General features: G+C 64.0%; 1 protein-coding gene across 2 annotated transcripts in view; it reads right to left on the minus strand.

Moving 5' to 3' along the window:
* Positions 1-1,241: 1,241 nt before the first annotated feature.
* ADD2 (adducin 2) overlaps positions 1,242-24,037 on the minus strand; it is an 88,808-nt gene continuing 66,012 nt past the window's right edge. For both annotated transcript variants that reach the window (XM_041753982.1, XM_041753981.1), the window contains 9 exons: positions 23,050-23,193; positions 21,279-21,377; positions 17,296-17,472; positions 13,019-13,276; positions 11,913-12,032; positions 11,163-11,252; positions 9,478-9,625; positions 8,507-8,629; positions 1,242-3,408 (listed from right to left, as the gene is read on the minus strand). In XM_041753982.1, the coding sequence (XP_041609916.1) occupies positions 3,104-3,408; positions 8,507-8,629; positions 9,478-9,625; positions 11,163-11,252; positions 11,913-12,032; positions 13,019-13,276; positions 17,296-17,472; positions 21,279-21,377; positions 23,050-23,193 (1,464 nt within the window). In that variant the 3' untranslated portion in view covers positions 1,242-3,103. The remainder of the gene's footprint in view (positions 3,409-8,506; positions 8,630-9,477; positions 9,626-11,162; positions 11,253-11,912; positions 12,033-13,018; positions 13,277-17,295; positions 17,473-21,278; positions 21,378-23,049; positions 23,194-24,037) is intronic.

The raw sequence follows: 24,037 nt of genomic DNA on the forward strand, positions 1-24,037 counted from the left end.
TGGGGGAGGCTGATTCTTCAAGGATTTATTTATTTTAGAGAGAGGGAGGGCGGGAGGGCGGGCGAGCACGAGGGGCGCAGAGGGAGGGGGGAGGCTCTCAAGCAGACTCTCTGAGCAGGGAGCCCGAGGCGCGGCTCGACCCGGACCCCAGGCCACGAGCTGAGCGGAAACCACGCTGTGGCCCTGGAGGGCGGTCGCCGCTGCCTGCGTGGGACCCGGCGGGAGGCCGGGGACTTGGGCCAGCGCAGAGCTCGGCGGAGCTGCAGAGCAGGTGACAGGGAGGGACGGCTCTGTGCCCCCCGCCCCCCCCGCCCTGTGACCGCAGGCTGGCCCCGAGCTCCGTCCCTGGGAGCTCACGTGCCCAGCTCTGCGCAGCCCCCTCCTCCCCGCGGACACCGGCTGAGGTCCGCAGCCCCCTCCACCCGGACCCCGAGGAGAAGCCCCAGCCCCCGAGCCTGTGCTCTCGCGTGGACCATCCCCCCCAGCACCCGGTGGTGGTCTCTGAGGTGCCACCCTGCATGCGGGCGGGGAAGGGCCTGGCCGGGGCCTCGGCAGCCCGGCGGCCCCTCTGCGGATGGACGCACAGACCTGGAAACGGCAAAGGGGTTCACCCCCCGCCCGCCGGAAGCGCCTTAGGGAACTGGAGCCCCGTGCCCTGTGCCTGCCTCCTGGCCCGTCCCGGTGCCTCGGGGCCTCTGTGCACCCTGCCCTCAGCGCGGACACCCACCGACCCCGTCCTCCTGGAGGGTCCCTGTTTGCCTGCAAACCTAACTCCATCGTCACGTCCTCCAGGAGAGTCCCTCCGGCCCAGAGGACAGGAAGCCCTTACGTCCCTGTTGACCCCGCTCCTTGCCCTCCTGGCAACGCGTCTAGGCGCCCCCTGTCCTTGGACACCCGTGTGGGCAGGGACCGCCTGCTGCCCCGCGACCCAGCTCTCGGGGTTTGCCGTGGCGGCCGCTTGTTGGACCGCGTGGCAGGAGCACAGGGACACACACGGCGGACCCGTGGCGTGAGGTCCCGGGACGATGCCCTAGAAGGCTCTGGCATTTGCACCCCACGAGGCCTCAAGGTTGGGAAGGGAATAAAGAGAATTTGCTGAGCGCAGAGCCCGTCGACGTCCCCTCGGAGCTGCAGCCACCGGCATGGGCAGCCGCGTCCTCCTGTGTCCCGGTCGCTCCAGCCACAGCGAGGCAATGCCCGCCGCCCCGGGGCGCTTGACAAACACGGCGGGGACCAAAGAATGAACGTGAGATCTATTTTTTCAGAGAAGGCATCAAAGGATCGGCTTTTCAAGGCATTTCCCACATCACAGATTTTTTTTTTTTTCTGAGGCAGCGATGCCCCCGGCCGCCGGGTGGCCATCACAGGGAAGAGCGGGGCGGGGCGGGGGCGGCAGGGAGGGTGGGCAGGACGGTCACGGTCCGTCCCCGGGGGCAGCCCGCGCTCCGGCCCGGCCCGCGGCGCCCTCGTCACAGGGCAGCCTGGCCCCACCCCGGTCCCTGGTCCTCAAGACCTTCACGTGCACGGACGGGGGAGCACACGGGGGCTCCCGCCTTCACTCCACGGTGCAGACCGGGCGCCGGCGAGGTCCTGGGCTGAAACCACCCTCCTCGGGGATTTGCTCGTCGTCTTGTCATCGTAACTGAAGAACAAAGGCTCCGGACCTTCCTGGAACAAGTCGATTGTCCTTCTGGGGCTCGGCTTCCGTACGTGTCGGGCAGGAGCATCTCACCCGCACGGCAGGGTTGGCATGACGCCCGAGGGTGCGACGCACGGAAAGCTGCAGGGTGTCCACGTGGAAAGTGAGGGCTCACGCGGGGGACACGGGGATCGAGAACTTTCACAAGTGCTTTCACGATCATCAGGACACGGAGGAAAAATACTCTTTGAAGACGCTGTGCTGTGAAGAGCGTGGATTGTCTGCTTCTCAGGAGCCAGCAACGCTCATTAGTTGATGCCCCGTGGGAGGACGTGACGACGGTGCCGGCACCTGCGACGACGGCTGCGGCCGTCACGAAGCCCCAGACGGACACACAGTGACGGGCAAGGGTGCTCAGGCTCCATCTGACCCTGGCCCGAGAGCACTGATCCCCGAGGGCTCACCTCATTCTCCTCTGCTGGACCCCGAGTGAGGGCCGGACCCCAAAGCGGCCACGGGTTCGCTGCCGGTTCCCGTCGGTCTGGAGGACGGGCCGGGGACACCTGACCACACGGGAGCGAAACAGGTGCAGCCTCATCGCTCCCGCGTCATGCAAAGCCCGGGAGGCACGGCGCTTCCCGTCTCACGTTGATCCTCTCGCGCAACCCAAGGCCGACAAGAGGATCTAACCCCCCGATTTCTGCCCTGAGCGTGAGACCACGTTTACCCTAAGCTAAATTTGGTTTCAGTTTTGAATGCACGACTCAAACGGGCCGGTTCCTGGCTGCTGACACCCAGCAAACCCTCCCGCCAGCCCGCTCCCCGGGTCCTTCGTCGTCCGCCGTCCAGGGCCCGTGAAGACAGCTCGGGGTTAGCGGCTGGGGAAGCGCAAGCGAAGCCATCAGCCCTTGGGAACAAAGATTAACTTCTGCTGGGGGGGGGGTGGCAATGTGTCTGCTGAGTGTGCGCGGCGGGCGGGGACCCCACGGGGAGAGATTCCTGGCTGGGGCAGCTCCGTGGGCGGGAGGCCACATGCCTGCGGGGAGGACCTGGCTCCTCGGGAGAGTCGGGCCCTGCCTGGGTTGGTCCGAGGTTGTGGGCGCCTGCAGCCCCCTCCGGCCTTCCGCCCGGGGCTCGGCGCGGTGCACGGCGTCCCCACGGGGGCAGCGCGCAGCCAGGCAGTGGCGGTGGCGAGAGCACTGGGCCGGGCGGGCGCCCAGCAGACCCACGCTCCGGCGCAGGCTTCGCCACCAGCGAGCCGCGCGGCCGGGGGGAGTCTCCTGATTTCTCCGGAGCAGCCCTAGACGGAGGGCTTGGTCGTGCGATCTCCAAGTTCGCCCTCAGAGGGTGGTCCAGGGTCCTGGCCTACCCCTCCTTGGCCCTGCGCCTGCCTCCGGGGACAGAGATGGGAGAAGGGAAGGGGTGAGGGGAGAGGGTGCGGATGGGAGCCGAAGCTGCTACCAATCAGGACTCCACCTTCTCCTTCTTTTTGCTCTTTTTCAGGAAGGACGGGGTTCGGAATTTCTTCTTCTTTTTGGAGGGAGACTTGGAGGGTGAGCCCTCCGGGGACATGGGGCCGCTGGTGACCGACTCGGTTTTGTCCTTAGAGGTGTCGACATCCGTGTCGGCCGTGGTGGTCATCTGGCTCAAGCCCTTGCTGAGGATGTCCTCTGGGGTTGGCTCGTCCTCCCTGCCGTTGACCACCACTCCTTCCGGCTGCGTTGCTTCAGGCTCTGCGGTGCCTTTGCTTGTTTCCGTCTTAGCACCTTCTAGAAAAAGACCAAAAGATACGACCCATGAGAGTTCGATCGGGCGGGAGTTTCCACGCGGGGTTAACAGAAGCATTTCTAGGCGACTCTATAAAATAAGTCTAGAGCCACGGGAGGGACGGGCCAACGCCGTAGGGCCGAGGGCTGGGCAGGGTTCTCGCCCACCCCCGGGTCCCGGGCAGCTCTGACACTCTGGGGTCGCGTCTACAAACGGACACAGGTAACAGGGTCCAGAGGTGACGGGGGCCCCGCTTCCCTAGGCACAAAGCGAGGGGACAGACCCAGGTGAGGAGAGAGGCCCCAGGACCGCGGAGAGCATCTAAGAATCGCTGTGACCGGTTCACGTTCACCAGTGAAAATACGGAAATGGCATTTTTAAAAAGCTTTCGCTTAAATTCCAGTTAGTTGAAATGAAAACGCCGGGTTTTTGTACCCGTTTCACATCCTAGGCCAGGGAGGGACTTTTGGACAAATGGAGAGCGTCTCCCCAGGTGGCCCAGAGGGGAAGGCAGAGGGAGGACGGGAGTCCCCACGACGTGGACCCACGTCCCGAAGGGAAGATGCCGGTCGGCCCACCCCAGCAGCTGCCTGGCGGCTCCGGGATCGCGGCCGTGCTCAGAGCCGGAGCTGCTCAGACCCGAAATGGAGCTCCCGCCCGCCCTCCCCGTTCCCAGTGTCCCCTCACTCTGCTTCCCTAGAGCTTTGAAGTGTCTGGGTGGGGAGGGAGTGTGGGGGTGCACGAGCAGAGGAGCTGCCTGACAGCATGGGGTGGGGGTGCACCCGCTGCGCCCCTGGGGTGGGGGCACTGGATGAGATATGACGCAGGAGGAATGAAGGGGAGACGGGAGGACTTCCAGGAAAATCAGGATTCTCAGGGGTAAAGGCTGGAGAAACGTGTGGTTACCTGGGACGCGGGGCGACGAGGGTCCGTCTGGGGGCAGGTGGGATGGGCTAGTTTGACTGGTACGGCCCCCCCCACCCGGTGAAAGCCAGCGCCCCCGATGGCTCCCTCTCAGCACCGACACGGGTCCTGGCCCCTGTGGGGTCGACCCCAGCCGCGCCCTCCAGGCCCCGGATGCCAGCGGCCGCGTCCCTGCCCTTCCCACCGTGGGCTCCCACGCCCCCACCCGCCGGCTGTCCTCAGCAGCCCTCCGGTCGGCCCCAAGCAGACCCTGAGCTTGACCGGCCCTAAATCTACTGCCAATTTACCCATTTTTCACTTTCATGTGTCATTTTTTTTAAGAGGACACAGCTGTTTGTGGTCCCCCGCGGCTCCGAGGAAGTCCACGGAGTGGCCGCAGGCGGGGGCGCTGGAGGAGGCCCAGGAGCTTCTGCTCCAAAGGTCTGGGGAGCCGCACCCCTGCGCCCTGGACGGCGGCACACACGAGCGGTGCTCCAGCCACGTGGACGTGGGGACAGGGAGTGACTCTGCCACCCCGTGTCCCAGGGGCCCGCAGCCTCCCTGCCGGGCACCTGCCGGGCACCTGCCGAGCACGTCACCTTGGACGCTCCGGGCCGGGCACGGCCACCCAGCGGACCCCGCGGCCCAGGGCGCAGAGGTCTGGGGAGCAGCTCCCCCGCGCCCTGGGACCCAGCGTCATCCATGCTGCAGAGCGACCCACGCCTGCTGCGTGACGTGGGCCCGTAGCCTCTCACGCCGGAGCAGCCTGGGAGGGCGACACACTCACGGGGCCAGGGCATTCCGGGCTCATGGCTCCGCTGAGCCCAGGGACAACGCTCTGGACGGGCCCGCGAGGACCTGGGGTGGCGGCCCCCACGCCGCAGGCTCTCTAGGTGACTCATCTGTGACGGCAAAATAGTAGGCGACGGAGCCCGTGTGACGCTGATGCTGGGCTAACCCTCGGGAGGCACAGGACGTGCTCCGGACGGGCCACGGGGACAGAGGGTCAGCAGGACAGGGGCGGCCGGCAGGTGGGGGGAGGGGGGGTGGACACCCCGACACGGAGGAAGAGGCTGGGACAGAGGGTCCTTCACGGAGGCCGAGGGGCAGGACACAGACGGGGGGACACTGAGGGGTCAGCTGGGGGGACACAGACAGGGGGACAATGAGGGGTCAGCTGGGGGGACACAGACAGGGGGACAGTGAGGGGTCAGCTGGGGGGACACAGACGGGGGATACTGAGGGGTCAGCTGGGGGGACACAGATGGGGGACACCGAGGGGTCAGCTGGGGGGACACAGACGGGGGACACTGAGGGATCAGCTGGGGGGACAGACAGGGGGACAGTGAGGGGTCAGCTGGGGGGACACAGATGGGGGACACTGAGGGTCAGCTGTGGGGGATAGAGATGGGAGGACACTGAGGGGTCAGCTGGGGGGACACAGACAGGGGACACTGAGGGGTCAGCTGGGGGGACACAGACAGGGGGACAGTGAGGGGTCAGCTGGGGGGACACAGACGGGGGACACTGAGGGGTCAGCTGGGGGGACACAGACAGGGGGACAGTGCGGGGTCAGCTGGGGGGACACAGACAGGGGGACAGTGAGGGGTCAGCTGGGGGGGACACAGATGGGGGACACTGAGGGGTCAGCTGGGGGACACAGACGGGGGACAATGAGGCGTCAGTTTGGGGACACAGACAGGGGGACAGTGAGGGGTCAGCTGGGGGGACACAGATGGGGGACACTGAGGGGTCAGCTGGGGGGACACAGACGGGGACACTGAGGGGTCAGCTGGGGGGACACAGACAGGGGGACAGTGAGGGGTCAGCTGGGGGGGACACAGATGGGGGACACTGAGGGGTCTGTTGCGGGGGACACAGACGGGGGACACTGAGGGGTCAGCTGGGGGGACACTGAGGGGTCAGCTGGGGGGACACAGACGGGGGACAATGAGGGGTCAGCTGGGGGGACACAGACAGGGGGACAGTGAGGGGTCAGCTGGGGGGACACAGACAGGGGACACTGAGGGGTCAGCTGGGGGACACAGGGGGACAGTGAGGGGTCAGCTGGGGGGACACAGACGGGGGACAATGAGGGGTCAGCTGGGGGACACAGACAGGGGACAATGAGGGGTCAGCTTGGGGACACAGACAGGGGGACAGTGAGGGGTCAGCTGGGGGGACACAGATGGGGGACACTGAGGGGTCAGCTGGGGGGACACAGACGGGGACACTGAGGGGTCAGCTGGGGGGACACAGACGGGGGACACTGAGGGGTCAGCTGGGGGGACACAGACGGGGGACACTGAGGGGTCAGCTGGGGGACACAGGGGGACAGTGAGGGGTCAGCTGGGGGGACACAGACGGGGGACACTGAGGGGTCAGCTGGGGGGACACAGATGGGGGACACTGAGGGGTCAGCTGGGGGACACAGATGGGGGACACTGAGGGGTCAGCTGGGGGGACAGAGATGGGGGACACTGAGGGGTCAGCTGGGGGACACAGATGGGGGACACTGAGGGGTCAGCTGGGGGGACAGAGATGGGGGACACTTAGGGGTCAGCTGGGGGGACACAGACGGGGGACAGTGAGGCGTCAGCTGCAGGGGACAGAGATGGGGGACACTGAGGGGTTAGCTGGGGGGACAAAGATGGGGGACACTTAGGGGTCAGCTGGGGGGACACAGACGGGGGACACTGAGGGGTCAGCTGCAGAGGACACAGATGGGGGGCACTGAGGGGTCAGCTGGGGAGACACAGACGGGGGGCACTGAGGGGTCAGCCCAGGGCAGGGAGGAGGCCCCCCACCTGCAGTGCATCGCCTGCCGGAGCAGCATGGCCCAGGGCCCGTCCCACGCGTGTGCACCCGGGGGAGCCGACTTGCGCAGGGCAGTGGCGGTGCAGGTCGTGGGTTTTACAGCAGGACACCCCCGAAGCCCCGGCTGCCCAAGCAAAAGCTGGCGGAGATCCACTCGGTTTGACGAAGCCCTTCCCCGCCCCCCCGCAGCAAGTGTTGGGGTGAGGAAGCCGCCCGCCTCACTCACTACGGAGACAGGTGCTCAGAATCGGGGACCCTCCGTTGATGAAGCACAAAGGGGCAGCGATCGGGCGACAGGAGACGGTCCCGACGCTCGGTGAGGCCGGGGAGCGCAGCGGCCGGGGCACGTCGCTTGGAGCCCTGGCCCCGAGCAGACGGTGTCCTCGGGCGGCACCGGGACTGCGCTCGAGGCGGCGACCCAGCTGTGGAGGGGGCCGGGGGGCTGCAGGGCGCACGGCGGTCACCCCGTCCCGGACACGGAAGATGTCATCGGGCCACCAGCCCTGCTGGGCAGCCCAGCGCCGAGTCCGGGGCCCCGGGGAGGACGGCCCCCGCTCCGGGGGCTCCAGAGCTCGGTCGAGACCCTTGGGTAATCTCGGGGGCACAGGCTGCAGCGGGGCCGGTACCCGCCGTGTGCAGCGTGGATCGTGACCCCGGCTGGATCTTACCCTTAAGTGTTTTTATTCTTTCTTTCATTGTATTTTTAGATTCTATTTGTTACGCTCTCAAGGACAGCTTCCCTCTAAGGACCCTGGGAAGGGAGAATACCTTGACAGACAAGGAAACTGAGGCACAAAGATGCTCCGATCTCCAGTCGGGCCTGGACCTAAACGCTCTGGGCCAGCACGTGCGCAGCGGTTCTCAGCCCGGGAGGGAGCGGGCCCGGCACGTTCTCCTCTGCCCCGGCCCGGACCGCTGGCAGGGACCACGGGGCTGCCGTGCTGGGGCCCAGGCCGCTGTCGGGGGTGGGAAGCCCCCCAGGTGGCTCCACCTGCCGAGGTCCCAGGGCTGCGCAGGACATCGCCAGCCTAACCTGGGAGCTTCTGGAAACAGCTCAGCTCCCACCTCAGACCTTCCGCCCAGGACCTTCGTCTTCGCGAGATCCCGGGGACCCCCACCCGCAGTGAAGCCTGAGCCCCGGGCCGGTGCCCCTAGAGGGACCACCAGCAGCCTCGTCGGGGTCAGGGGTCGGGAGGCCGCGCGCCAGCCGTCAGCTTCCTCATCATCCCGCAGGCGGAGACGCAAGTGTTAGGCCGCGATGTCCCGGCTCGTGAAGGAAAGAAGCTTAACTTTGGTGGCCCCGGTCTCAGATCCCAGAAAGCCCCCGGGCCCCCCGCGGAGCCCGCCCGGCCGTGGAGGCGCCTGGTCCCCTCCGCTCACCGTCTGCAGACCTGGAGGGAGACACCGCGGGGCTCTTCGTCTCCGACCGCGCTGGGCTCTGGGCTGCGGAAGCTGGAGCCGACCCCGGAGAGCCCGGCCCCTCCGCCGGGGTCTCCTTCTCCCCTGAAAGCACAGAAAGCCGCCTCGGGGTGGGCTCGAGCGGAGGAGAGGAGGGCAGACGGGACACCCACGGGTGCTTCTTCCTCCTCGCTGACCCCACAAGCCTCTGGGAGTCTGTCCTACATCCCGGGGGAGGCAGACGGAGGAGGGAGTCGGGGTCCCCGCAGGTCTCCCAGGGCGGCGTCACCCCAACGGGACCACGGGGCCGCAGGCTTCCCGCCCACGGTCTGGGTGCTCGGAGCTTCTTTATCTGACTTCACGTTCGGCCCAATAACCCCCCGGGGATACAAAGCACCTGTTTTCTCCCCACTTTTTCAACCGTCACACGAGCACCCCGAGCCCGCCGGGCAGGGCCTGCTGGGTGCCCGGAAGGTGCCGAGCCCGCGTGGGGAGGGGGCGTGACCAGGGCTGCGCCTGGGAGGACGCAAGCCGGTCGGGAGCTGACGTCTCCGTGCCTCGGCCCCACGTGCTCTTGAAACACGGGGCGGGGGGGGGGGGGGCGGTGAGGAGGGACGGGGCTGAGACGGCAGTTCTGGGGCTGGAGCCTGGGGGGAAGCCGTGCCAGGTGGGGACACAGGCGTGACCGCGAGCACGCAGCCGCCGTGATGGCACGTGTGGGGTCGACCTGAGACATGGGCCGGGCTGCAGATCCCGCAGCGAAGGAGGGGTGAGGGGGAGACGGGAGGCCGCTGGCGGGCGTCCCCCTGCAGGCGGGCCGGCTGGTGCCCAATGCAACGGGTCCGCCGTGGGCTCCCCTCCTGTCACCCAGTCACCCCCCAAGCGCCCTGCGGCCCCGTCGCACACCCAGCAGGCCCGGAGGGGCCGCACCCGTCACCCCGGGGGCCCCTCACCGTCCAGCTCCAGCGTCTTCCGCTCCACCTCCTTCTTGTACTCCTCCAGGTCCTGGTCCGTGAGCTGGCTGAAGGGGTTGGGCGCCGTCTCCTCCGCGTCGTCTTTGGTGTCCGCGTCGCCCTGGGCCGCCAGCTGGCTCTCCGTGGACTGAAAGTCAACCACAGAGCGCGTGTCGCCCCCTGAGCGCCGCCGCGGGCCCGGGCCCAAGCTTCTGTCCCTCCCGCAGCTGCCGGCGCTCTCGCTCCTGGAAACGGCACGGCCCTGGGCCTCGGGGCGTCCGCTCCCTCCGCTGCCTCCCCCTGCCCTGGGGTCTCTGCCGTGCCCTGGATGCAGGGAGCCCGCCCTGTGCCCCGGAAAGAAAGGCGAAGGATGCGCCCAAGCAGAAGAAGACGCGTTTATTGCAGCCCCGCGGGTCGCCCACGCCGTCCGCATGCACAGCCGCAGCCCCACAGCCCCACAGCCCCGCAGCCCCGCAGCCCCGCAGCCCCGCCGGCCAGCGCCCCCCCCCCCCCCCCCGCCCACGGCAGCACGAGCCACAGCACAGGCACGAGGTCAGCGCAAGACACAGCGGCTTCAGCGTCGGTCCGGCGGTTAGTCCTGCTCCGCGCACGGCCGTAAGTCACAAGCCAGCCAAGGTCCTGAGTCCTGGATCTTCGGGGCCGGCGTCGCGGGTCCCTGGGGGCACTGCGGAGCCCCGGCTCGGGGGAGCTCACAGCCGGGCCTCGCGGGAGCCTCCGCAGTCCTCTGACCCCTCGGCCCCTTCTAATGTGGGCCTCATGCTGGCCTTCGAGGGCGCCGTGCTCGGAAGCCGAGGAGCAGCCAAAGAGCCGGCGCTCAAGGGACGCGAGCCCCGGCAGGGCCTGCGCCGGCCTCCGGCCACCTTCCCCTGACGACGCCGCGGTGCCCCCAAGGGACCCGCACACAGGCCCATGTTGAGGACTCACCGCCCCGCCCCGGGGTCGCGGGAACTCCGACTCCCCACCCTGGCGCCTGGCGGCCGGTGACCCTCACGGCGCCTGCACGGCCCCTCCCTGTGGCTGCAGCCTGAGCTCAGCGGCCTCCATCTGCTCCACGGGCGGAGCCGGTCCTGTGTCCCTCCCTCCTGGCCGCCCTCGGGGCAATGGCTTGCGACACAAGCTGCGCCTCTGACCTCCTGCCCTTCCCTATGCACTAGACCTGGGCGGCCCCATCTCGGCCCGGAGCGACTCCCTACGTCCTACTCTACGTGGGTGTGGGGGCTCCCGGCCGGCCTGAGCGTGCACCGTCCTCACACACATGCCCCTCCTCTGCGAGCACGTGGACGTCCCCCAGCGCCACGGCCGGCAGCTGCCATGTCCACGCGCAGAGGCCAGGAGCACCGAGGGCAGGCCGGCCGGGAGCCCCTGGAACCGCCAGCCGCGCTCCCGCGACGCCCACTGGGCAGGAGCCGTGGGGGCCGAGCGGGGTTCCCTGGGCCAAGCTTGGAAGTCAGCGTCACTGCGGGGCGGGCGGGCGCTGCTCCCCGCCCCGGCCCCACGCCGTCCCTGGTCCTCACAGCGTCCGTCCTGCAGCAAGAGCGGCAGCGCCCAAGATCACGGACAAGGGTGGGCCTGAGGACTCAGGGGTCCCGCTGCCCGGCCTCGGGCCCCGAAGGCCCCGAAGGCGAGCACGCTTCCCCTCCGGGCAGGGGCGGCTTCTGCTGTACCGGGCTTCGGCTCTTCTCGGCAATGACGCTCGCCAGGAGCTGGGACTGAGGCCCCGCTGACTTCACGTCCTGTCGGTTTTGTTCTCGAATCTGCGGGCAGGGAAGAGAGAGCGAGCTAGCGGCTGCGCGTCGGGGGCGCCGTCGAGGGCGCTGGGGCCCAGGGCTACCGCCGTCCCCCGGGGCTGGAGGCCCGTGTCCCCCGGGAGGCCCTGTCGGCGAGCGGAGCCCACGAGCGCCGGGAGCCGCCGCAGGGGTGCAGGCCGAGGCGAGGTGCACCCTGGGGGGCTCGGTCTACCGAAGCCCCCGAGGGGTCTCCTCACTGCGCCGGCTTCCGGGAGCCACAACTCTGGAGCCTGGGTCTCTCCCTGGGGAGGCGCCTGTCACCCAAGCCCCGCACACGGTCCTCGGACCACCGACCACCGTCGCATCCCCGCTCCACGGGCGTGTCGACCTCGCGTGGGCTCGGCTACGCCCGGAGTCTTTAACACGAGAAACGTAGCGAGCGACTCGTGTTGGGCGAGAAATAAATACAAAGGACCGTGGCACTTCGAGGATGAGCCCAAAGGGAACAGGCATAAGGTCCACGTGGACTCGAGTTGGGCTCAGGCAGCATCTCTAGGGCCGGGGTCGCTGGCTACCACCGCCCGGAGGGTTCTTTCTCGTCAGAGGGCCTGGGCACATCCTGGTACCTGCGGGGCCTCAGGCAGCGCGGCTCGGGCGAGGGGCGGCGGGCTGGGCAGCTGCCCTTACCTTGTTCCGCATGTCCAGAACCTCCTGGGGGTCGGTATAGAGAGGCACAAACTGGTTGGGGTTCTCGATCCGTATGGGCATGCCGCTGCTGGACTTGTCCACCTCGTCGGCCTTCATCCACTGCAGACACACGAAACCGGGGGTGAGGCAGAGGCGTAAGGTCCGCACGCCGCCCCACGGCCCACCCGAGGTCTGGCTGGGCAGCCCACGGGGATGGTCAGCAGGCCCGTGCACGGACGCTCCCCGCCTGGGCCTCCTGCAGGGCTGGCCGCCTCCCGGAGCGGAGATGGGCATCGGGGCCCGGGGGCCAAAGGGCCCGGCCAGCGGTCGGTGGCAGCTGGAGAGCCGGCTCCGCACCCTGACCCCCGGCGTGACGGGCAGGCAGCCGCCCAAGCGCAGTGTCCGGTGACTTACCGGCTTCAGGTTCTATGTACTTGCTCAGAGCGGGGCGGGGGGGGGGGCAGAGGGAGAGAGGGTCCCAAGCGGAGTCCGCGCTGAGCACGCAGAGCCCGACACGGGGCTGGGTCCCTCAACCCTGAGGTCGCGACCTGCGCTGTGGTCGCCAGCTGGGAGCCTGACGGTCGGAGCCACCCGGGGGCCCTGACTTATGATTGCACTTTGCAGGGCTGCTTTTTTTTTTTTTCTTTCTTTCTTTTTAACAAAAGCCTATTCTCTTTGGCTCCTAGCTACTTTAGTGTCAACAAAACATCAGATGAAGAACCAACGTGTCCGTGAGTGTGCGAGAGCCCGAGATGGAGAAGGGGCGTGAGCGGGAGACTACGCAGGAGACCGCAGCATCCCGCCCACCTCCTGGGTTTGCACCCGCAGTCCAAATGCTGGACGCCCGGGACCTCCCCAGAAGCCCCGTGGGTGGGGGCAGGAAGCAAAAGCCACGTGCTCCCGGGTGGTGTGCAGTAGGGAGCGAGGGCCGGGCGGCCCCGGAGGGAGCTGCTCCCCAGGACCCCGGCCCAGCGCAGAGGTGTGGGAACAGGGACAGAGCCCCGGGGGCGTGAGCCCAGTGGGAAGCCCCATGGGAATCTGACCCCAGCCCCAGGCTTAACCAGAGGCGGGGCCAGGCCCCCCCGTCCGCCCGCCATCCCCCTTACTGTGGTCTTGGGCCGCGGGCTGCCCATGCTCCTCTGCACCTCATCAGCCACGTTGACCCGCAGGTAGGTGTTGGGCGTGTTGAGCCAACGGGTCTTCTCCTTCTGCTGCTTCTGGGCGTGCTGCCGCAGGGCGGGCACCGGGGCACCGTCCTCCTCAAACACGAAGGCCGTGACGGTGGCTGGGATTTCCACCTCGCTCTTGTGTTTGGTTTTCTCTTGAACAAAGGGGTAGCGGTAGGTGTAGCCTGTTCTGTAACCCTAGAAGGGACGGGGGCGCGGCCACTTACCGTGGGGAGAACCGTCCCCCCGTGCACGGCTCCCACACGCCGCGCCCCCCCCTTCTCCAGGACTCGGTCTCCATCCCAGTCTGTGCCCCGGCCCCAACCTCCTTCCTCCTTCACCGGGGGGCTTCCCAAGGCTGTGCCCGGCCCTCAGAGCTCCCACGTGCTCTGCGCTGCAGGATTTTTAAGAGTTTCCAGTTGATTCCAACAGTCAGCCCTCGTTTTCCCGACTCCCAGGTCTCTAAGCCGTTTCCTTCTCCGAAGCCGAAGGTCCGGCTCAGGAACCCCCGCCCCTGAGCGAGGGGGGCCGCTGCGCACTGGGCATGGTCATCTGGACAGCTCCTGACCCGTCCTCCTTGGCTTTGCCTTTTTTTTTTTTTTTGGATTAAGGAGGCATTAAAATATGTTTCTGATTATAAAGAAAATACAGACCTATCTACAAAAACCAGGCAATATGGAAAAACATAAGAAAAAAGTGGGTTTTACACAAAAATCTCATCCCCAGGGACGAGCACTAAAAATCTCTGCGGTTGGGCTGCTAGGGTGGCTCAGTGAGTCAAGCCTCGGCCTTTGGTTCGGGTCATGATCCCAGAGTCCTGGGGCGGTGCTCTGCGTGGGGGGCTCCCCGGGTCAGCGCTCCCCACTGGGCGTGCCTCCCAGCGTTAGGATGAGAGGGAGGGAGAGTGTATAAAAATATACATTTTCAATTTTAATATCATATCTGTCAATGCTCGTCATCATGGTTTCAGACTTTCCCACCCTGCTCGGTAAGTTGTTTCCCAACAAAAGAGCATCAAACGTATAAATCCGTTTTTAAATATCTAGGGGTCTATTTTATGTTATAAATGTTTGATAAATCAGGAATTCTTCTGGTTGAAATAAATGATTTATCTTATTTATTTCCCAAAGGGCTAGCAGTCAATCCTCCTCCTCCTGCTTCATAAGATGCCTACTTGCCCTGTGTTAAGCCCCCATATATTTAGGATCCGTTCTGATTCTCTGTCCCACTGCTTCGCCTGTCCATCCTGCACTGGGGCTCTGCTCTTTAGTTGCTAAAACTTTTTCACGCTTTACCATGTGATGGGACAAGTATCCTCAATTACTCTTCTTTTCATAGGGTTTTCCTGGCCACCCTGAGTTCCACTTGGAAAAACATGTTTGCAAAGTCCTTCTGTGCTCCCCTATCATTGAAGGGTTACATTGAGGTCATTGATTTGGAAAGGGGACCTCTTAACCCTATGGAATTATTTTTTTCAGATTTTATTTATTTATTCATGAGAGACAGAGAGAGGCAGAGACACAGGCAGAGGGAGAAGCAGGCTCCATGCAGGGAGCCCGACGTGGGATTCGATCCCGGGACCTTGAGTCACGACCTGAGCCCAAGGCAGATGCTCCACCACTGAGCCACCGGGTGTCCCCACCTTATGGAATTTTCTAACCAAGAGGAAACTGTGTCTCTTCACTGAATTCAGGCTTCCTCTGACATCTACTGGTAAAATTTTATGGTTTCCTTTAAATCAATTCTGCTCAATGTTTTATGGTTTTTCTGCATTTGCAAATAGGGCTATTTCCTCCCATTACTGTATTTTCAAATATATTATTATATGTTAAGATGCAAAAAAACGACCACTTTTTAAAATGCATTTTCTTAACTGACTACTTTAAAATGCACTTGTTATTTCTTTTTTTAAAAATTTATTTGTTTATTTATTTATTTATGATAGTCAGAGAGAGAGAGAGGCAGAGACATACGCAGAGGGAGAAGCAGGCTCCATGCACCGGGAGCCCGATGTGGGATTCGATCCCGGGTCTCCAGGATCGCGCCCTGGGCCAAAGGCAGGCGCCAAACCGCTGCGCCACCCAGGGATCCCCTGCACTTGTTATTTCTAATGTTTTTGTCTCCGTTGACTCTTTGGGACTTTATAGGCATGTAACCATAATACCTATACAGACAAGTAACTTTGTTTCCTTTTCAATATTTATTTTATTTTGATGCTTCACTATTTCAGATCGTGTTCCAGTATTATTCTAGAACAATATTAAAAGTGCTGACAGCAAGAATCATTATTTTGTTTCAAAATTAGTGGAAATACTTCTAGTGTTTCACCAAGATATTGGCTCTTGTTCCGAGAAAAAAAAAATATTTTAATCATGTTAAGTAAGTGCCCTCCTCTCTTAACAGCTATTATTTTTTTTTATAAATGGACACATTTTCATCAAATAACCTTTTTTTTTTTTTAAGGTTTTATTTATTTATTCATGAGACACACAGAGACAGGCAGAGACACAGGCCGAGGGAGAAGCAGGCTCCATGCAGGGAGCCTGACACGGGACTCGATCCCAGGTCTCCAGGATCATGCCCTGAGCCAAAGGCAGGTGCCAAACCCCTGAGCCACCCAGGGGTCCCCCAAATAACTTTTTTTTTTAGATTTTATTTATTCGCGAGAGTGAGAGAGAGCAAGCATGAGTGTGGTGGGGGGGAGCAGAGACAGCGGGAGAGGGAGAGAAGCTGGCTCCATAAGCAGGAAGCCCGATGCAGGACTCGATCCCGGGACCCTGAGATCATGACCAGAGCCGAAGGCAGACCCCTACCGACTGAGCCACCCGGGCACCCCGCAGATAACTTTTGATATTTATTTAAAAGACCAAAAGGCTTTTATCCTTTGATTCACTAAGATCATGGAACATACTTAGAAGATTTGTAACATCAGGCCCTCCTGGAATACTAGGGATGAGCCGTCCCGGGGTTATCGCGTGTTCTGACTAACGTCCCGCTGGACACCACCTGCCGGTCTTCGCGCAGCACTCGCCATCCACTCAAAGCGAGACTGCCCCGCACCTGTTAGAATTATGTGATGTTCCACGTCCTACTTTCACTCTCTGAAACAGTTTATTTATTTATTTATTTATTTATTTATTTATTTATTTATTTATTTATTTATTTATTTTTCTGAAACAGTTTAAATGGCAGAAGAATTATCTGTTTCTTAAAGATTTGATAGAATTTCTGTAGGAAACTCCCTTGCCCTGGTGCTTTGTCTAGGCGTCGGTTACTCGGCACATGAGTGTTAATGGGAATTGTAGTTTCCAGGCAGATTGTATTTTCCATCTTTACAAAGTGACCCTCATGGTCAGCCTGGCGATAAGGTAGGGATGGTTTGGACGGACCGGGGGCAAGGAGAAAAAGATCAAGCACGGCAACGACCTGGTCATGATAAAGAGGGTCCACGGCGGTGGCAGTGAGGACGGGAACACGAGTCAGGTACGGAAACGGTCCAGGGATGGGTTTCGTCCTTCACTTCTCCGACCAATCAGAGAAGCCACAGTCTCTTCCCGCACCCAGCTCCTCGTCGTGCGCTCTCCTCGCCTCCCAGCTGCCCCCCAGTTATGTCACGTCACCAACTAAACTCTACACCCTGACACCTGGGTGGCTCAGCGGTTGAGCATCTGCCTGCAGCCTGGGGCATGATCCTGGAGACTCGGGATCGAGTCCTGCATCGGGCTCCCTGCGTGGAGCCTGCTTCTCCCTCTGCCTGCGTCTCTCTCTCTCTCTCTCTCTCTGTGTCTCTCATGAATAAATAAATTTTAAAAAATAATTAAAAAATAAACTCTACACCCCATATCCTTTAAAGCCAACACGTCCGGGTGACCCCCTCCACGATGGACTCACGCAGCTGTTACGCAGGACACTGTAGGGCAGTCCGTGTATCACGTGGTTGCTACATTCAAGTCATGAGATAAGAGAAGCAGAAATAACTGCCTGAGAGAGAGCTGAGCCACAACATAAGACGGCGTCTGCAGCCCCAGAACTGGGGGCGCTCGGCCATCGTCTAAAAAAACTCAACTCCTACTAGAATGACTCCAAACTGTGAGTCAGTCTCCAACCGACGAGGCCTTGACAGCTTAACCCGGGTGCTGCCCCTCTCGTGCCCGCCTCCTGCGTCCCCCCGACTGTCTCAGCGGACCGGCCGGGAAGGGCAGCGGCAGGGGACTCACCAGGTTGTCCAGCATCCTCATGAGGGCCTCGAACTCGTGCTCCCCCAGCCGGCTCTTCTGCATGGGCCCGAAGGTGCTCCCTGCCCACTGCACGGAGCCGACCTCGTGGGGTCGGTGCTTCTCCTGCTTCAGGAGGATGAGGTTCTCCACGCCCCCAGCACTGGACAGGGCGGACACCTGCGGGGAGGAGCAGAAGGCTCAGCCTGCATGTGTGCACGCGCCTGGAGGTGTGAGCGGTGGTTGGGGTTTTCCTCCCGGAGGAAACGCCGCTCCAGCCCTTGGAGACCAGAAGAGGAAGAAACCGCAAGTGTGAAGCCTTAGGAATAACGCAGTACGGGGACGCCCGGGGGGCTCAGCGGCGGAGTGTGACCCCGGGGTCCCGGGATCGAGTCCCGCGTCGGGCTCCCCGCATGGAGCCTGCTTCTCCCGCTGCCTGGGTCTCTGCCTCTCTCTCTCTCCGTGTCTCACGAATAACTAAGCAACATCCCTCTAGAATACTAAACACTAAAGCAATACAGAAGGCCGAAGCGTTACCTGGGCTACAGGCCAACCTCAACCTGTGGTCATTTCTGGGGAAGGTGGGAGGTCAGCTCCCGAGCGGCCGTCAGCGCCTGTGGGCACCGGCTCCTTCCCCGGGGAGGAAGACGTCTGGCGTCGGGCGGCTTTAACTTCCTCGGCCTGGGTGGTGGGCAGTGGGTGCGCACCGTGTTCTCCTTCTTCATCTTTCTGTTCGTCTAAAATCTCCCTCCCTGCCTTTTCCTTGTTTAGGAAGAGCCGCTCGAAGGAAGCAGGCTGGCGTCCTGGCCCTCGAAGCACGGCGCGGCTTGACCGGGCCTGACGGAGACTCCTCGTTCGCAGCAGTGAGCGCGTCCGGGAAGCCCAGACAGGGCCACACGACGCCTGGACCCCTGGACCTGGGGTGACCACCGCACCGTCCGGGCCCTGCGGCCAGGGGCTATGACACGTGGCTGCGGGCCGCGGGCTTCAGGTTTGAGGGCGAGAGCCGTGCGATCCCAGCGGCCGGGTGCACGAGCCTGACCATCTCCTTGCCTCCTGGTCCCTCCCCGGGTCCAGCGCTCAGATATGACAGGTCACGACCGGGCGTCCGGCTGACTCCGGCAGCAGGAGCGCGGCGGCTCCGGGGGCTCCGGGTCGTGCGCCTGGGGCTGAGCTGCGCCCCTGGTCGCCTCGTGCCAGCCTGTCAGCTCCTCGTCGGAAGGGGACGCCGATCACACGAGCCCCAGCGCTCCAGTCTCTGCCGAGGACCAAAGGCTGCGCTTCGGCCTGCGGGTGAGCCCGCGTGTCTGAGCCCACGGGTGGGAACACGCCCCGGCCCGCGCGGGCTCCGGCAGTGTGACAAGTGCCCAGGGGCATCCTGGAGGTCAGCCAGGCCGTCCCCGCGAGGTGACCCGGGACCCTGTGAAGACGAGGGGCCACAGCCCTCACTTTCCTCGCCCTCCGCATCCGGGACGCGTGCCCGCGGAAGCCTCATCTTGGACCCATGACTCCACACCTGGTGAAAATGGGGACTCCCCGTGGTTCATTCCAGCCCCAGAGCCGGGGGCCCGGCGTCCGGGGGGCAGACCTCAGCAGGGGCGGCAGGGGGTGCCGGTCGCCCCGAGTCCACGCCTACTGCCTGTTACGTGCCCTCACGAGTCCTGCTTCCACCGCCGCGCCCAGCTTCTCTGCTGCCGGCTGGGGAGCCCCCTCGGGGCCGCGCATCGAAGCCCGAGGCCCGTTACCGCGCCGGGCGGACCCTGTGGCCGGGCGGTGCTCCCCGGGGCCCTGGGCCCGGCACAGACCCTGGGCCGCGAGGCCGTGCAGCACTAGGGGCCGGCCAGGGACCTGGAGGCGGGCTCCCGGTGCGAGTCCTGGCCGGCCGCGTCCTCGCCCTGGCACTCGGGCTGCTCCCTGGCCTCCCGTGCCTGCCTCCCCCTCTGTAAGACGAAGGCCAGAGGCGCTCGAGCCTCGAGAGCGTCACCTAAGCTGATACCATTAGGCACCAAGAATGCCCGGGCGGAAGGAGGGGCACGTCCACGTTTATGAGCAATAATCTCGCCCATAGGAGAGGCCACAGGCCCCGGGACCTGCCGGTCCCAGAGGAGGACAGGGCTGGCCAGGGCCCCGCGTCCCCCATCTCCGCAGCCATGGAGCATGGGGAGGGGACCGTCCGGGCCTCCTCCCATCTGCTGCAGGCAGAGCTGGGCGCCTGTCTCAGCTGGGGTGACCCAGTGCCCAGGACCCCAAACCAATGGGGAGCAGTGGGAACACTGTCCCGGGAGGATGGGCCGGGCCCCGGGCCTGAGCCATGGAGATGGCCACGGCCGCGTGCTTGCCCGGCCAGGCCCCACCCCCAGCACGGAAGGTGGGCCCGCGACACAGCACGACCTGGGCACCGAGCTGGGGGCCGTCCTCAGGCCTGAGCCTGCCTTGCCGCCTCCGCCCCTTCCAGCTTCCTCCGACGCCTCCCTGCCCCAGGAGCCACAAGGAAGGCACCGGAGCCTTCCCGGGGGCCAGCTGCCTCCGTCACCCGACGCACTGGGACGAGGTGGCCTGGAGCCAGTCCCAACTGCAGAGAATGTGGCAGCAGGTGCAGCCGAGAGGGGCCGGGGCCTGGGGCTCTGTGCTCCCACCTGCCCGGCTCGCCCGCTGGCACAGGCGTCGGTGCAGGGCCGGGGGCACGTCGGTGCCTCGTGGGGGGCACACGGGCATCTCCCCCATCCGCTCAGGGCCGGCTGCCTGCCGAGCGACGGAAGCCTCTTCTTAAGTAAGTGGGGGAGCTCGCAGGAGCCCGGATGGGGAGGCGAGGGCTGTGGGGCCTCCGCCAGGGGCTGCAGCTCCCGGGCCGGGGGGCGGCTGCGCACCTTCCCCACGCGTCTTCCTCACCGTCCTCACACCTGTCCCCCGGCACAGGCGACCGCGAGGAAGGGCCCTGGGGGCTCCGCGGTGGAGCGCCGCCTTCGGCCCAGGCTGTGACCCCGGGTCCCAGGACCGCGTCCTCATCGGGTCCCCGCGGGGAGCCTGCGTCTCCCTCTACCTGCGGCTCTGCTTCTCTCTGGGTCTCACAACTGAATACGGAAAATCTTAAAAAAATCGCTCAGAAGGGCGCCACCTGCCGCATCCCCACCGCCACTCGGGAGCATCCCAGCCCCGGCGGACCCCAGGCGGACGGCGGGTCCCGCACCGGCGCGCTCCGCCCTGAGCAGCCAGGAGAGGGCACCCTCCCGTCGGAGGCGCCATCCTCACAGGGACCCACAGGGACCACAGCCCCGTGCGCCCCGAGGAAGCCAGGCTGCGGAAAGAAGCGGTGGGGGCGCCGATCCCAGCTGGGGAGGGCCCGGTCCTTTCAGCTTGCGTGGCCCCCCGGGCACCCCAAAGGGAGCAGGTGCGACCTGGCTAAACCGCGGGATCTGCGTTTTCCTACTGCTCTCCCAGCAGCCCCTCCAGGGGCCCCAGATCACGGGCGACCCCCAGCCGCCCGTCTCCTATCCCCGACTGTCGGGGGAACCTGACCGTGGGGTCCCCATCATCTCGGCGGCTCCCGTGTCCGGGCTCCCGTGTCAAGCGCCACCCGGGCCTGCTGTCCACCTCTCCCGGGCTGGACCACGTTCACGGGCTTTGCCAACTGTGCCCTCCAGGCAGAGAGAGACCCGCCTACGTGGCGCCTGTTGGGCGTCGCCAGGCGTGACCCTTACACCCGGACGGGTGCAGGGTGAGGCCTTCGATGCCCCTGTTATGGTTTCTCCGCGGCCCGACTGATGGGCTCCCCGCCCTGGGCCCCGGCCCCCAAGAGGGGCACACGTCTGACACTGAGAGATGTTCTAGAGCCACAAAACCGACTGAGTGTGGAACTTTCGAAGGATAAGGTGGCGCCAAGGCGGAGAAACAGGGGAGGCTTTTCCGTGCTGGGTCCCAGGACCCCTGCGGCCACAGCCGGGGCCTCCGTAGGGCCAGGCCAGGCCCACCCCGAGGGCCCTGCTCACCTGTATCTCACACGCAGCCTGCAGGTGGAAAATCTTGTAGAACGCCTCCTCCACGGTGTCCCCCAGGGCAACCACCCCGTGGTTCCTTAGCACCAGGATCTGCAGAGGAGCACACGGCCCATTAAAGCTCCGAGCCTTTCAAACGGGAGTTCAGGAGAGATTTTGCATTTATTCCAGGCCAGTTTCCACACCAGTCCCAAAGCACGGCCCCAACTCCTCACTCACTGCCCCCATACCGACACCCCGTGTCGGCCCACGTGTGATCTTAACCCGAAGCCCCCTCCCCGGGAGACAGGAGACGCATCTTAAAACCGAGACCGGAGAGCTTGGCCCGTTTCTTTGGGCAACGCCTGGGGTTTTAGGTCTCGGGGCGCTCGGACGTCTGGAAAACTGGTGGATGAAATTACGTCACACTCAATACGAGGGTCTGACCCCAGAAGCAACCTCTTGCTCCTGTGACGTAGTTGACTTAGGGATCATCAGACGGACGGGGTTTCTCCTCCGTGTGTGACACGGGAAGACGGGACTCAGGCTGGAAATGGCTCAGGCAGCGACTGCCTTTGGAGGCCAGGAACAGGCGCCCGTCAACCCAGGCTCAGCGCCAGAATGTCCCGTGCTAAGCCAGCTGTGCCTAATCCCGCTGTTAAAAAATAGGTGTTTAGGGGCACCTGGGGGGCCCAGCGGTGGAGCGCCTGCCTTGGGCTCAGGCCGTGACCCCGGGGTCCCGGGATCGAGTCCCACGTCGGGCTCCCTGCACGGAGCCTGCTTCTCCCTCTGCCTGGGTCTCTGCCTCTCTCCGGGTCTCACGAATAAATAAAATATTTTTTAAAAATAGGTCTTTAGATTTAAACCAAATCATGTGAGATTGTTTTTCTGTATCAAGTTAGCAAAAAAAAAAAAAAAAAAAAAAAGAAGTGATAAAACACTCAAATTTGGGGAGATCGCAGGGAAACAGCCTTCTCACACACTAGATCCTGCGGAGGGAGGGGGCAACATGCCCCTGTGACATAAGAGCCCTCGGGGTGTGACATAAGAGCCCTCGGGGTGTGACGTAAGAGCCCTGGGGTGTGATGTAAGAGCCATTGGGGTGTGACGTAAGAGCCCCAGTATGTGATGTAAGAGCCCCTGGATGTGACGTAAGAGCCCTGGGTGTGACATAAGAGCTCCAGGATGTGACGTAAGAGCCCTGGGGTGTGACGTAAGAGCTCCAGGATGTGACGTAAGAGCCCCTGGATGTGACATAAGAGCCCTGGGGTGTGACGTAAGAGCCCTGGGGTGTGACCTAAGAGCCCTGGGATGTGTGTCCGCAGGAACTTATCCTAAGGCGATGACCTGAGGCATATACAGGGGTGGAACCCAAAGGGTTTTCATCGCTTGTTATCTACTCAGGGGAGCCAGAGGGGGGCAGTCCTCCATCGTCCAGTCACAGCACCGCTAGGGTGGCTGGTGGCACAGCCATTCATACCGCGAGGTACAATCTACTAATTTAAAGGCAGTGACTTCGAGAATATTCAGAACCACACAAAGGTGCTTCCTGGATATTGCTAAGGGAAAAAGGAGAAGGTGTTTAGGATCCTAGCTCAGGAAGCTCAGGTGAACACCACCGCGGAGCGTGCCCCAGAACCTCAGGACAACGGGGCAGAGGGAATTCCATCCCACTATTTTGTTCACGTGCGACTTCGACACACGTCCCCGAGCACACACACGTCTCTCACGCTGTCGGCTCTTGAGGCTCCCGCCCCAGCGTGTCTCCGGGGAACAGCGAGCGAACCTTGCAGGTGGGTCCAAGGCACTTCTGCAGGCTGACCCGGTCCTCCTCCTGCTCCATCCCGCCGTTGAAGTCGTAGTAGGCCATGTCCCCCACCAGCAGGGCGTTGTGGGACACGGGCAGGAGGCCGCACTTCATGGCTGACACCTGCCGGGGGACGGGAGGAGGGTGAGCACCTGCAGCGACCAGCCCCTGTCCTCACGGCGGGCTCCGAGGGGCACGGCCAGGTCCCACACCTGCCCCTGCCCTGTGACCGTGGCGCCTGGCGGGGCCTGGCCCTCGGCCGCCTCCTCTGATCCCTGCGGCAGCCACGTCAGCACACGGCTCCCTGCGCGTCTCCCTGACTGCTCCTGGGAGGGCCCGTGGGAAGGAGGGCTGCTGCCCCCGCCGCCCGCCCCGTGCCTCCACCTAGACTCTCAGGGGCAGCAGCAGTGCAGGTGGCACCGGCCCTCCGGGCTGCATGGGCGGACGTCCTCCGCCTTGAGGTCAGGGCACGAACACGGAGGCCCCGTTTTACTGGCAGCAGGGCAGTGGGAGCTGCAGGGGACGGTCACGATCCATCCCCACGCCCTGCCTTTTACTAGAAGGAGCACGGAGAGCTGGCGGAGAGCCGTCTGGCTTTGTCCGCTCGCTCTGCCCCACGCATAAGCCGGGCCCTGCAGCAGCGGACGCTCAGCACAAATACATCAGTCTTGGCCCCAAATCTGGAAAGTCTGAGCGCTCGTAACTGCTGTGCCTTGCGGAAGAAGCCCCAGGCCAGTGACAAGGCCGCTCGGCTCCTCTAGGCTTGCGGCCTGGAGGTCAGTAGGAGGGGCTGAAGCTGGAGGGGACACCCCGCGCTGGTGGCTGTGCCTCAGGGACACATGGGCAGTGGCTAGGGCCCCAGGGGACAACCTGATGCTCCAGGGTCTTCCTTCTGCTCTGAGTTTCCTTGCTCGGGTCCCCAGCGCTCCGCCCGCCCTGAGCGATGAGACGCGGCCCAGGCCAGATT

This window comes from Vulpes lagopus, chromosome 5 (genome assembly GCF_018345385.1).
Source record: "Vulpes lagopus strain Blue_001 chromosome 5, ASM1834538v1, whole genome shotgun sequence".
Lineage (NCBI taxonomy): Eukaryota > Metazoa > Chordata > Mammalia > Carnivora > Canidae > Vulpes > Vulpes lagopus.